The sequence below is a fragment of the Gopherus evgoodei genome, chromosome 2 (assembly GCF_007399415.2).
Source record: "Gopherus evgoodei ecotype Sinaloan lineage chromosome 2, rGopEvg1_v1.p, whole genome shotgun sequence".
NCBI classification, from domain to species: Eukaryota; Metazoa; Chordata; order Testudines; family Testudinidae; genus Gopherus; species Gopherus evgoodei.
The window spans coordinates 10717094-10730589 of record NC_044323.1 but is presented as its reverse complement, the minus strand read 5'-3'; the positions used below and the strand labels follow the sequence as shown (position 1 = coordinate 10730589).

Genomic DNA, 13496 nt, shown 5'->3' with positions numbered 1-13496 from the left:
TGTTAAAATGATGTTAGAAGCGAAGAACAAAGGAGAGCTTCCTCCTCTCTTGATATGCTGCTCCCTCCTTTTGATCATTCTGTTTGTGAGAAGTGGGGGGGAAAGTCCTTCGGGCCTTGCAGGGAGTGGTTATTGGAAAAGGAAAATAGAGTTATTTGTTAATATCTGCCTCAGAGCAGAGATAAGACTGGCTAACCCTCTCCCTCCTCCCAATTGATAGCAAGAGCCTTTGTTTCCACAGTCTCCATTGAAGATATTCGGGATGTGAGGCCTGGTCACAAGACAGAGGGGATGGAAAAGTATGCCAAAGATGTCCCTGAGCATCGCTGTTTTTCCATCATCTTTAAAGACCAACGGAAAAACCTGGATCTCATCGCCAGTTCTGAAGTTGATGCCAACCACTGGATTTCAGGCCTGAAGAAAATCATAGCCAAGAACAATTCCATGAGCCAGAGGCAGAAACTCCAACAGTATCCTTTGCATTTTAAAAGTGATTAATTATCCAACCACAACAAAGATGCACTTGTCTGTCTCAGTTGGGGTATTTGTATGTGTGTGCGGGGGTGCAAAACTGCACTATGAACAGGGCACTGAGTCAGTCTCCTCTCACTGGCTTTACTCTGTATAACTCCATGGACTTACGCCTGGTTTACCCTGATGTGAGAGTCCTTTAAACAAAGAATTGTCTCATTGAGGACTTAAGATAAAAAAGCCATTAGTTCCTAGATTCTTCAGGGATTTGTTTCATTCACCATGATCTCCAGGATGGGAAGTTCTTGGCAATTAGTGAAAGGCTTGTAGTGTTTATGATGTTTTATAGAAATGTAATGCAAAGGAACTGATTTTCCTTTTTTGTGCACCAATTTTACATCAGAGTAGTTCCACTGACTTTGATGGAGTCCCTCCTCATTTACACCAGCGTGGGAGGAATACTTCTCTCTGAAGAGCCTGTATGCTATATAGACACAATGCAGACAAGGAGAGGGGGAAGGAATGCAACAGAGAAGCAAAGCCAGTGAGTCACTGGGTGAAATCCTGGCCCCATTGAAGTCAATGGGAGTTTCCCCTCTGGCTTCAATGGAGCCAGGATTTCATGCACTGGGCTGTAGATCCCTGAGCATCCGTAGACTTTGCTGCCATATTAAAAGTGAGGGTGGTTGTGGGCCGCATTTTTTTAACTCTTTGGACCACATTTGGCCTTTTGGATGCTCTGCGGGTCTCCCTGCTATTAAAGCAACCTACCTGAATCACCATTCTTGAGAAGTGCTGATTCACTGGTTGTCTTGTGAGTGCCAAGTACACTAACCTGAATGGACTTTACAGATATTGCACCATCCCTTGTCCTTTTATAGGTTATTCAACAGACTTATTCATGCTGTGGTCTCACGCTCTGCGGGGGAGAGAGGGGCAGGTTTTTCTCCCCACAGAGGTCCCTCGGTACCACCAGCAGGACTGTCAAGTTGAATTAGTCATTAGTCGGCCTGCCAAATCCCTCTCTCCCCTAGGTTGTGCTTTGACTAGAACCTGGGGTGTTAAGTCCGTGAAGTTGGATTTCTCAGTGGGACCTGCATTGTCTTTCTCTGGAGGCAGAGCATCTCTTGAAGCTCATGGCAGAAGCCTTGGTAAGACACAGAATCTCCCATGAACACTTACTGCATTTAACCTGTGGGTGATTCGGAGTCCTAGTTCCAATGTTACTGCATGGCAAGCACAAACCCTGATTTCCATTCAGAAACAAACACCAGCTCTGGAGAGAGAAAAAGGTGCCAGCACTTCTTATCTGGAGGCAAAACAGTAGCAGACATAGAGGTTTTATTGTAGTTTGCTGCCACTATTGAGAGTTGGTTGGAAAATTAACTCTGGAAGGGAGAGGCTTAAAGATTCTTTGAGTGGCAAAACAGTCATCAGGAGCAGGGAAGTTTGCCATTCATCTCTCAATTTTGCATCTATTGCTGCAGCACAGTGCATGCAAGCTACTGACTTTCAGATAATGAGGGATCTCATGCCCTTCATGGAATCATAGAAGGGTAAGACTGGAAGGGACCTTGAGAGGTCATCTAGTCCAGTCCCCTGCACTCAAGGCAGGACTAAGTAATAACTAGACCATTCCTGACAGGTATTTGTCCAACCTGTTCTTAAAAACCTCCAATGATGGAGACTCCGCAGCCTCCCTAGACAATTTGTTCCAGTGCTTAGTTACCCTGACAGGAAGTTTTTCTTGACCTTTCTAAGTCTGCCTTGCTGCAGTTTAAGCCCATTGCTTCTTTTCTTGTCCTCAGAGGTTAAGGAGAACAATTTTTCACCCCCCTTCTTGTAACAACCTTTTATATACTTGAAAACTGTTATCATGTCTCCCTTCAGTCTTCTCTTCTGCAGACTACACAAACTCAGTGTTTTCAATCTTTCCTTATAGGTCATATTTTCTAGACCTTTAATCATCTTTGTTGCTCTCCTCTTGACTTTCTCCAGTTTCTCCACATCTTTCCTGAAATGTGGTGCCCAGAACTGGACACAGTACTCCAGCTGAAGCCTTATAAGTGCTGAGTAGAGCAGAAGAATTACTTCTTCTGTTTTTCTTTATTGATAGCAGTCTGTGATTGTCGCTAAACAGCATGATACTTCAAGAGAGTGAGATGAAACCAGATAGCTTTTGCTTACCACCAGTTCCAAGGTTGTTAAAGCCACTATGAGATTGTGTGTTTTTTCAACATTTAGCCCAGATTCTGCCATCAGATATATGCAGGCATGTCTGGTTGAAGTTACTGGCTTGACCAGCACTGACCAAACAATGCAGAACTGTTGCCACAGTGCCATTGAGTGAATGATGTAGCCCATGCTCTTGGGAGGAGCCTCACTGCCTGGTCAGCAAAGCTCAAATTTAGCTCCCTCCTTATTTCAGTTCAGCTGCTCCTCTCACACTGTGCCTTGTACTCCGATCTGGAGCCAACCCACTGCTGGGTCAGTACTTTCTCCTCTGTCGCCACCATCCTGCTATATTAGCTCCTCTGTGCCTTGTTGTCACTCATGGGTGGGGACCTTCACTAGGTCTTTCTACTCCTTCATAACCTCTGGATGTACCAGAGGTTCTGGTGCTGGCCCCAGCATCTTTGGCTGGAGGGCTCTATACCTGGATGTTAGCTAGTCTGTCCCATACTTATAGGAATTGTCATAGTGGACCAGACAAGATTTCCTGTCTTCAACAGCAACCAAGGCCAGATGTTTCAGAGGCAGATGGAAACCCCAAGCTGCACCTAACTGCAATATTGTAGAATATCATAGCATAGGGAGAGGGAATTTATTATACTGTATCATGTAATACGGAATCACCAGAATTTCTTCCTGACCCCAGCTAGTGACCAGGGTGTGCCCTGAACTCTGAGGAGGGATGGCCATTGTTTCCCAAACATTTTTGGCATCCCCACTTCAGTTGAGGCTTTCCTCACTGCTTGGGCTGACCCCCAAATTTAGCTCCCTTCTTAACTCAGTTCAGCCACTCCTCTTGCACTGTGCCTCATGCTCCCACATGGAGCCAAACCACCATCTCACTGCTAGGTTTCACTTTGGTGGCCACCGTCTCGCTACACTGGCTCCTCTATGCCTTATTGGTACTCATGGGTGGGGGGCCTTCACTAGGGCTCATGAAAGTTATTGCCTTCTAGAGCTTTCCTTTCTGGAGAAGCCCATGGCTGGGATGGGGGGCTGCCAGAAATAATATTTGCCTGGCTGTTTTCATTCTAGTTAATATCTGTGATGACTGTACCCCTCGACCACCACCTCTGTGGGAGTCATAGCTACAAAAAAGCCACCTCTGGAGCATGTGCAGTTGAAACCACTGAACTATTTCCGTCTAAGAGTAGAGATGATTGTATCTAAATAACAATAACATTTGTTCAGAGCAAAGGCTGCAATTTCCAAAGTGGAAACATGCCGCTCTCTCTTTAACTCCTAGTCAGAATCCAAGTTAAATGAGGTGGGGAGGCAAACAGTATTTCTGGAAGAATAATTATGGTGGACTCTTGGCGTCCAGTCTGGGACAGTTACTATCAGTCTAACCCAACCTGGAATTACAGAACAGCAAGATTCTCATTTTAGGTTTGCTGATGTTTAATTAAAGCCTGGAATTTAAACTTAGTCTTTCTTCAGTGGATGTGTCTGGAAGTGTGGTTTGATGTGAAAGTTTCTTGAAAAGAAATGGGCATCATATATATAAATACAGATAGATAGGAAAGAAGTGTTGGGGCCCTTGGTCCATTCTTCCCCCTGCCAGGGCAGGGTTGTTCTCTGCAGTATATTTTCCCATGCTTGCCACCCCAGTTTAAAGACATGAACATGGAATAAAATCAAGCAGTTGACAGATGGTTTTTGATGCTTCTATATATACAGTAGTGCCTGATTAACAGTCCAGTTCAGCTCTAGAGCAAGCAGGCATAGCTTCAATTGATTTCAGTGGAAGTTGCATGCAGTTTTGTCTGGGATGACTTTGGTCCATAGAATAGATGGGAACTTTCTATCTAAGCTGTGAGAAATGAAGCAGCTTTGCTTTTTTGGTTTTTTTTTTTCTGCTTTGGAATCACATCCCCTGAATTTCTAATTTGAACAAATTCACTAGATGCCTTAGAATTCTTCAGTCATTCTTCCTTAGTTTCTAGTGGAAGATGGTAGCCTCAGGAGCCAGTAGATTTCTTTAAAAGGGCAATGAGACAATATTGTCTCCCTGTTCAGACAGGAATGAAAGCCATAGCTTTCTATCCCTCCTAGATACGTAAATGGTCCCCATCCCCCTTGTGTTTGAGCACTTCATTCTTTATCATATTTATCCTCACAACATTCCTGTGAAGTAGGGCAGCGCTGTCAGCCCCATTTCACAGATGGGGAATTGAAGCCCAGAAAGGCTACGTCAGTGGTCCCCAACCTTTTCGTCTGGCGGGTGCCAGACGAAGGACCGTGGCGGTGGTGGAGCATCCGCCAAAATGCCACCAAATTTTGGCAGCATTTCAGCAATGACGCCTCTTGATGATGTCACTTGTCGGCGGCAAGCGGCGTCATCGAGAGGCATCACTGTCAAAATGCCGCAGAAATTCGGTGGCATTTCGGTGGATGCTCCACCGCTGGCCAAGATGTAGGTGCATTTTGATGCCCCTGCTTTGGGGACCCCTGGACTACGTGATTTGACCAAGGTCACACAGAAGTCTGTGGCAGAGGAGAAAATCAAATCCAGGTCTCCCAAGTCACAGGCTAGTGCCCCAACCACTCAAGCCACCCACTCTCAACCTGCTAAGGCCCAAACCTGGGATGCAATATGCGACAAAGATCCAAAATGAGGACCACAAACAATTCGCCTTGCAGGACACTTCTAATGTTGTAGGATTCATCCATTTAGCATGAGTGATGCTTTCTATGTGATCTCTCTGATCCTTGATTCTTTATTTCTGATGTAAATCATTTTTAAGAACAGAAGTGAGGGAACATAGTTACCCTTGGGACTGAAATGAGGGATATGTCAGAGGGAGGATGAGGCCCAGGAAATCTTCAGCTGTGTTTGAGGCTCTACCATTAAATGGTTGTGTGACCGTTGCAGTTAGATGGCTAGCTGTATCTCTGCCCCCTTTCTAGTCTCTCTGAGTGTTTGGCCTCTTGTCCTCACCTCCCTCAGGGTGGAACCTTGCAAATCTTCTACTTTTGGACTGGGACTCAGGTACTGTGTTGGGACGCTCCAATCACTGCTTGTCTGGTGCCTCCTCCTGGTCACTTTAAGGATTAATCTCGAGTCTGACACCCGTTCCCGTGGTCGCATGCTGTCACATCGTCTCTCTCTCTCTCATCCCAGGAAATGCAGCATTCTCTTCATGACTCAGCCCTCCAGCTAGATCACTCAGTGTCCTCCCATTCAGGATATATCAAAGTCTTACCTTCAGCCGTCCTAGGTAGTCTTCCCATTCACTGCCTCAGGTGCCACTCCGTCAGTGGCTGGTAGGGGAACCCGGGCCCCCTCTCTACTCCGAGTTCCAGTCCAGGGACCCTCAAGCTAGCAGTTCTGTGCTTTATCCTCCCAGCCCTCACTGCTCCTTCCCTGGACTGCTTTCTACCACTTCCTGTTGCCAGCTTCCTGTCTTTATTGGCCCTGGCTGAACCTGTTTCCTACCAATACCCTGCTCCCTAGCTCTTGCTCCAGGTACAGATGTTAATAGACCTTAACCCTTTTCAGTCCTGTGTGGGGTGAACACCCCGTCACAGATACACTGCCCTGTGTATACCAATTGCTTATTGCCCCACGGGTCTGTCATAACATTTTTTCCCAGATCTGGACCTTAGCGTCCAAAATATGGGTGTTAGCATGAAAACCTCCAAGCTTAGTTACCAGCTAGGACCTGGTATCGCTGCCACCAGCTAAGAATTATACAGTGTCTAACTCACTGTGGTCTCCCCAAAACCTTCCCTGGGGGACCCCCAGATTCAGATGCCTTGAGTCTTACAACAAAGGGAAATAACCCCCTCCCCTTGTTTCCTTGTTACTTCCTCCCAGGCTCCCCTCCCTGGACGACCCTAGGAGATTCCCTGCTTCCAGTCCTGGAAACACAAGTACCGAGAGATCTAATCTCTCCCTCTCACCCAGAGGGTATGCAAAGTCAGGCTTAGTAAATCTAACACAAAGAGATTTTCCCCTTGACTTTTTCCTTCCACCAATTCCCTGGTGAGCTGCAGACTCAATTCCCCGGAGTCCCCACTAAAGAAAAACTCCAACAGGTCTTAAAAAGAAAGCTTTGTATAAAAAAAGAAAGAAAAAGACATTAAAAATAGTCTCTGTAATAAGATGACAATATACAGGGTCAATTGCTTAAAGGAAAAAAATGAATAAACAGCCTTATCCAAAAAGATACAATTTAACACATTCCAGCAACTACACACATGTAAATACAAAAGAAAACAATATAAACCTATTGTCTTACTATCCTTGTACTTACGACTTGGAAACAGAAGATTAGAAAGGCAGGAGATAGAAAAATCACTCTCTGAGCCGAGAGGGTCAGACCCAAGACAAAGAACAAAGAACTCACACCCAAAACTTCCCTCCACCCAGATTTGAAAAAGTCTTGTTTCCCGATTGTCCTCTGGTCAGGTGTTTCAGGTAAAAGAACATTAACCCTTAGCTATCTGTTTATGACAGGGTCTGACTGGGTTTCTGGTACCTGCATTTCCTCCCTTCAGAAATATGTGATCAGTGATATAGTGAGAAATGGCCTTCTGAAAAAGACAGTATTTTTATTTAGCAGTTGGAACTAAGTATTTTAGGAAAAAAGGGATTTGGAAGCAACAAACAGCAAGTGTAATTAGTCTCATGTAACCTTATGCTGCACTAGCAGCTAAATTAGATAGGATTTGTTCCAGGAGCAGAACAAAAGTAATTCACAATCTCTTGCTTTCCTACATCCTCCTGTGGGTCTGGGTTTTAACCCAAGGTGCCTAGTGTAGCCCACACTGAAAATGCTAAGGTGTGGGCAGGCTGCAAAAAGGAGAGCAGATTCTCCCAAAACTGGTGATTAACACTACAGTTCACCAACCAGTCACAAACTGTGCTCTTGATCCTACACACTGGTTATCAAGAAGCTGAAAAAAAAAGAAATCACACAGCTCCCTTTATTGCATTCAAGTCTCTGGCTCCCAATCAGCACCTAGGTCAAATACAGTGAGAAATTATTTAAAACTCTATTCACTATACAAAATGTTCTTCTGATCCCCAAAGGCCAAGTCACATTGCCAGATCAGTACTAGTTTGGATCATACCCAAAATACCACACTGCCAGCCAATGCTTTAGTATCTAAAACGAAAAGTTTATTATAAAAACAAAGAAAAGAATGAAAGAGAGCTGTTAAATGGTCAAAGCAATAAGATACATACATGTGAGTTCAGAGTCCGTATATCGAGTTCTTAGCAACGTTGGTCAGTTTGCTGGCTTGTAAAGTCCCTTTGGAACACATCCAGTACTTGGATGGGTCTGTCAGTCCTTTGTTCAAAGTTTCAGTTTGTAGAGAAGTTACTCCTGAGGTAGAAAGCAGGACTGAAGACAAAATGGAGATGATGCAGCTGCCCGTTGATATCCTTTATATCGTAGTGGCATGTACATCCTCTGTCCCAAACAGAAACTCACAGGACATGGACATGGAAAAGGCCCTGGAGTCCCCTGTCCACAGGCATGTCCCTACATGTCCTGCTGATTTGTAGGCATAGCCTCTGGCTTCTCTTAATGGGTTCTTTGTACAATTGATTGCACTTGATGGGTCAGTAAGCAGGCTGGATAGTGCTGATGCCAATCTGTCTGGCAGTGTCACCCAGAAACATTTGAGATGCACATATAGCACACATATTTTGTTGGGGTTAGTCCTGCTTTGAGCAAGTGGTTGCACTAGATGACCTCCTGTGGTCTCTTCCAACTCTAATCTTCTATGATTCTACGATTTATAATTCATGATACAAAGATGATGCATACATATAAATAAGCTTACCATATTTAGCAAATCATAACTTTTCCAGCAGCCCGTGTGACATCCTCAGGGTCATACAGGTAGCATACATATTGTGTGGATGTGGCCCACATAACACATAGAGCACTACAATGCTAAAGGGGTTGAGAACCACTGCTTTAGATACAAATGTGGCAATTGTAGGTAAATATTCACATATTAAGGGTTACCACTGAGGACGCTATTGTTATCTGTAAACACCTTTTTCTCTCAGGGAAAATATGATGGGCCCAGTTAAAATATTGTCCCTTAGGGGGGTCAGTTAATCATATTCTAGCTCAGGCCCTCATCTCCCAGAATGGGCATTTTTTAGTCTTTTTGGAATGATTTTTGAAATAGTGCCTTCTGTCTTAGTCCCATTTATGGCAGTGAGGACTATGTCCATAGAGATTTGATGACCTGATCTTAGTTTGATAATTTTCCTACTTTAAAAATAGAATGCTTTCCCTGAAGGCCTCGTTCATTTGATGATTAAACTAGCAGAAAGAAATACGATGCTCTGTTGCAGTAATAGCCATTCCTATTTTGAAAAAAACGCCAAGATATTTAACAGTCTGACATAATCTTCCAGAAAAGACATAGGAATGCCAGTGGAAATTTCCTGAGCATCATTATTTTAAAAAATTGCAGATATTTTATTGTAATCGGTTGAAACAGTGCAGTAACATTGCAAGCTGTAATGTTAGGGTAGTGTAGAATACAGTGATATATACCTTATGTGTTTTACAAGGGAACGTCGGAACCTACCAGCTGCACCAGTTCTATTTTTACAAATGGTAAGAAATATAGGGACAGATCCTCAAGTATATACCAGAGTAGACAGCATATAGCTTTCACAAGATGAACAGTAATGTTTCTGCTGGGGAATCTTTTCCCAATATCCAGGCACAGGTTCTTTAGCATCTTCCCCAGCTCCAACCAAATATTAGTTGATATACTGGCTCTCGATCAAATCCCACCTATCCATGCAGGAAACCATCAGTTTTGCCTTCTGGGAGCTCTTTGCCCTCCTTCCCTCACCCTCAAGCCCCTGTTAACGGCCTTGAATGCAGTGCTCGTTCTCTTGCAAAAATGTTTTGTGATTCAGCTGGGACAAGAAGCAATTGTGGAGCAAATAATGTTTTCCCCACTCCCAGTGGGTGAAAGATCTCTCCTCAGCTGGGGGCTCCTATGTGACAGAGTGCTCTGCTGCCACCTAAGCAACCCTTAACATGCTCTTTAAAAACAGAGGGCCAGATCCTCAGTTGGTGTAAATTGGCTTGATGGCACCATGCTGATTTACACCAGCTGAAGACCTGGCCCAGAATCTCTAGGTGAGTTTTTTTTCCCCAGGGGAAGGGATGATAGATGGGGGAAGGAATCGATCTGGAGTGATTTCCTTACATCAGCTTGCAGCTGGATTCACTCCTGCTTGCGGAAGGCGGATAAGAACAAAGACAACAAGATGAGCTTTAAAGAGCTCAAGAGCTTCCTGAAAGAAGTGAACATTCAAATGGATGACAGTTATGCCAAGCAGATCTTTCAGGTAAGGAGAATTCACAATTGGCGTGGCAGTGAATGGGCTGGCTTGGCATCACAGTCCCTGAACCTCACACCAACTGGCTGGAGACTTAAGCAGAGGCAAACTCTCAACATGCTGACTGAGCCCTAGGATCGTGCATGTGCCTTAGGCTCTTCAGAGTGCTCACTGTTGGCCTAACTGGGCTCCCAGTTAAATCAGTGGAGTTTTGAAAACGCCACCCACGGTGAATGGGGCACCCACTGTGAGAGCTGCAATGTCCCAAAGGTATAATTGAGTCCAAGAAAGGAGGGGGATGCGGAGAAGGATCAGACATTGATATGGATAATGCGAGATAAATGGATAAGATCAGAGAGAGAGCAGGTGCCCTTGGGCACTGGGGGGTCAGGACTTCAGAGTATAATGACTACACGCTGAAAACTTTAGTCCCCCATGGAATAAGTTCTGCTATAGTCATTCACCCTAACACAGTGGAGTGAAATACCAAGTGGCTTCTGTAAAATCAAGGAAAGTTATACAAGGCAGGGGAAAGTGTGAATTAAAGGAATACAGTCATGATAGTGATGCAACCCTGTACACTGGCTTGGAGCAGTTAATGACCCAAGGAAACATGAACTCTGCTCAGGGATACGCACTGCTAATTTCTTGAGCTTCAACTTGCTGGCGAAGCCAATGGGAAGGTAATGACGGTGACAAGAAGTCCTGAGTGGTTGAGTTTTTAGTGTTCCTAAAACCCAACCTTCCAGCTTGCATGAGCTAAAGCCCATTGGATTGATTTCTAGGCCCTCATCACATCTGTCACTTAACTTCCCTGAAGTGGGCAGTGTCAGAAAGAGCTGTTCCTTCCCCTTCAGAGCGCTACTAAATGGTAGAAGTGCACACAGTCGTCGAAACCCAGTAGTGGTTCTGATGCTCCCCTCTGCTTCTGCAAGTGGAGGGCTGGGGAGTAGAGCCCTGCGCAGGACTATTTTTTAAATCCTGCGCCCGTCCCGCCCCGCAGTGCCCACGGGTCACCCACAGAAACCTTCAATCCCGCAAGAGAGACAGATTCCCCCACACTACTAAAAACAAACAAAAAAAACCCCAGATCGATTAATCTATTCTATATATAAACAGAATTCAGACACAATTCTTACCACTAAAAAAATAAAACAAATCTTGCTTAAACCACGTAAAAAAATATTTTAACTCCTGTTATGAGACATCAGCTCTCTTTCTATCCCTTGCTTAAAGTTAAGTATTAAAACCTTTTTAAAAAAAAAGAGAAAAGAAAAATTTGCTTTCCATTGCTGAAATTCTGTTTTGACAAATCAATGAGAGATTTAGTATTTTCCCACAAATTACCGCAGTCAGGATTTTTTTGCCCACCCAATCCCAACCACAACAAAGTACATTTTACCTGCTCCCGCTCTTATGGCAATGGGTCCTGTGGGACCCCAGTCCCACTGAAGGGCTCTACTGGGGAGCCTCAGACTGCAGGTCCTAGCTGGGGATTGCATAGAAAGGAAGCATGCCAGCTCTTTGTGCTCTCCTAACCCTAGATCTGTGAAGACCTCTCTGTGTGAGAGCACCACACAGATTCAGGGTGAGGTTGGCCAGCAGATCTCTAGCAATTTCTTGCTGCAGAACCCCCAGAATAAAGCTGCATAAACACAAGATCTGGCTGCAGTAACGTACTTCCTTCCTTTTCCACATGGTGGACCAGGCCTGCTCCTCTGGGGGTGCTCCTCTTGGAGCAGCTGCTGTCAGGGAGCACCCAGAAGAACAGCTTTCAGACTGTGAGCTCTGTGGGGCAGGGACTATCTTTCACTGTCTGTGCGTACAGCACCTAGCCATGGGGACCTAACCTGGGGCCTGTAGGTGTAGCTGAAATGCAAACTGCAGTAATGATAATGAGCTGCTCTCACAGAGCATGTGCTCTGTGGGGTCTCCAGGGGCTGCGGGGAAGGGGTTGGCAGTGGAGAAATGAGAGACGTCACACAGACATACTTGTCTCTGACAGATCTAGGGAGCATAATCCCCTGCCACTTCCTAACCCCCGCCCTCAATGGAATAATTAGAAGGAAACTGGGAGTGGAGACTCGAGGCATTTCAGTTCCTGCATAGGGGAGCATTGGGCTCAATGAATTAAAGCTATAAATAGAGACTAAGCACTTGACAGTGTTGGTTCATGTAGCAATGTGCTGGTTTTTGTACAGGCACAGTAATGAAGGATGATCGATCAGTCAGACAGTGGCTATAAGGGTGTTTTCCTAAATTAGTCCTGTTTTCCATTAAGATGGCCTCCCATACCTGTGTGGTCCCTCTATAAGTTCTAAGTAGACCTGAGTACAACGTCTCCAATGAAACCAGAAGCCACATAAAACTCACCTGGTTGTGCATTTCATTTCAAACTTGATCTCAACTGTTTCTTCACAAAAGTTCCCCACTCCTTCTGGCAAACTCAGTCTGATTCAGGGTGTCAGGATGCTTCAAAGCTAGGTAAAACCCAGCACTTTGGACCAAGATTCTTTCTGTCATTTATCAGAGGGTAGCCGTGTTAGTCTGGATCTGTAAAAGCAGCAAAGAATCCTGTGGCACCTTATAGACTAACAGACATTTTGGAGCATGAGCTTTCGTGGGTGAATACCCACTTCCTCAGATGCATCTGAGGAAGTGGGTATTCACCCACGAAAGCTCATGCTCCAAAACGTCTGTTAGTCTATAAGGTGCCACAGGATTCTTTGCTGCTTTCTCTGTCATTTGGTGCTCATTCAAACCCAAAGTAAGGGGACCACGCCATACAGGTCAAACTCAGAGAACATGTTCACACACACAGAGCAACCCAAACTGGAATCTGGCCACGATGGCAGCACTTGCACTCCTATTCTTTTGGAAAGGGCAGTGAAGTCTGTCTAAAGACCACTAATGGCCAGGCTTGCAAGAGGTGGCCCTTACCGCAGCACAAACCTCCATACAGCCGTACTCGGGCATTGGCTCAGTTCTGTCTCAAAGGAAAGAGCGTCCTTGGCCAAATCCCCACTATTGCCAGTCTGCATTTGTCTTTGTGCCTCTTCTCCAAGAATTCAACAAATCTAACTCTGCTTAGGTGACAAGCTTTACCAAGCTGACACCACAGGATGGTATAGACACAAACAGCAGCAACCAAAATAATTGCTTTCAAGAGTGTAGAAAACTATCCTGTTGGATTAACATTTTTATTGTTTTTATGCTTTTCAATGCACACATCAGAATACAGAAAACAACAAAACATAAACTTGTAACAACACCATCTGTATCGTACAGCATAGTGTTAACATGCATCTGCAAAAAACATTTTACAACCTTAATATTAAACTAAAAAAGCAAATAAGTTGAAACCTATGTAGAGGGTGTCCTTGTAAATTACAACGCATGTCAGGAGAAACAGCATGTAAGTAGGCCACTTTCTCAGCTTCTCTTGTCATTAAGATGAATA

At 44.7% G+C, this 13496-nt stretch overlaps 1 protein-coding gene across 2 annotated transcripts in view; it reads left to right on the top strand.

Moving 5' to 3' along the window:
* Nucleotides 1-13496, top strand: part of PLCD1 (phospholipase C delta 1) — a 103329-nt gene that overhangs the window by 49477 nt on the left and 40356 nt on the right. For both annotated transcript variants that reach the window (XM_030549982.1, XM_030549981.1), the window contains exons 3-4: nt 242-470; nt 9916-10045. In XM_030549982.1, the coding sequence (XP_030405842.1) occupies nt 242-470; nt 9916-10045 (359 nt within the window). The remainder of the gene's footprint in view (nt 1-241; nt 471-9915; nt 10046-13496) is intronic.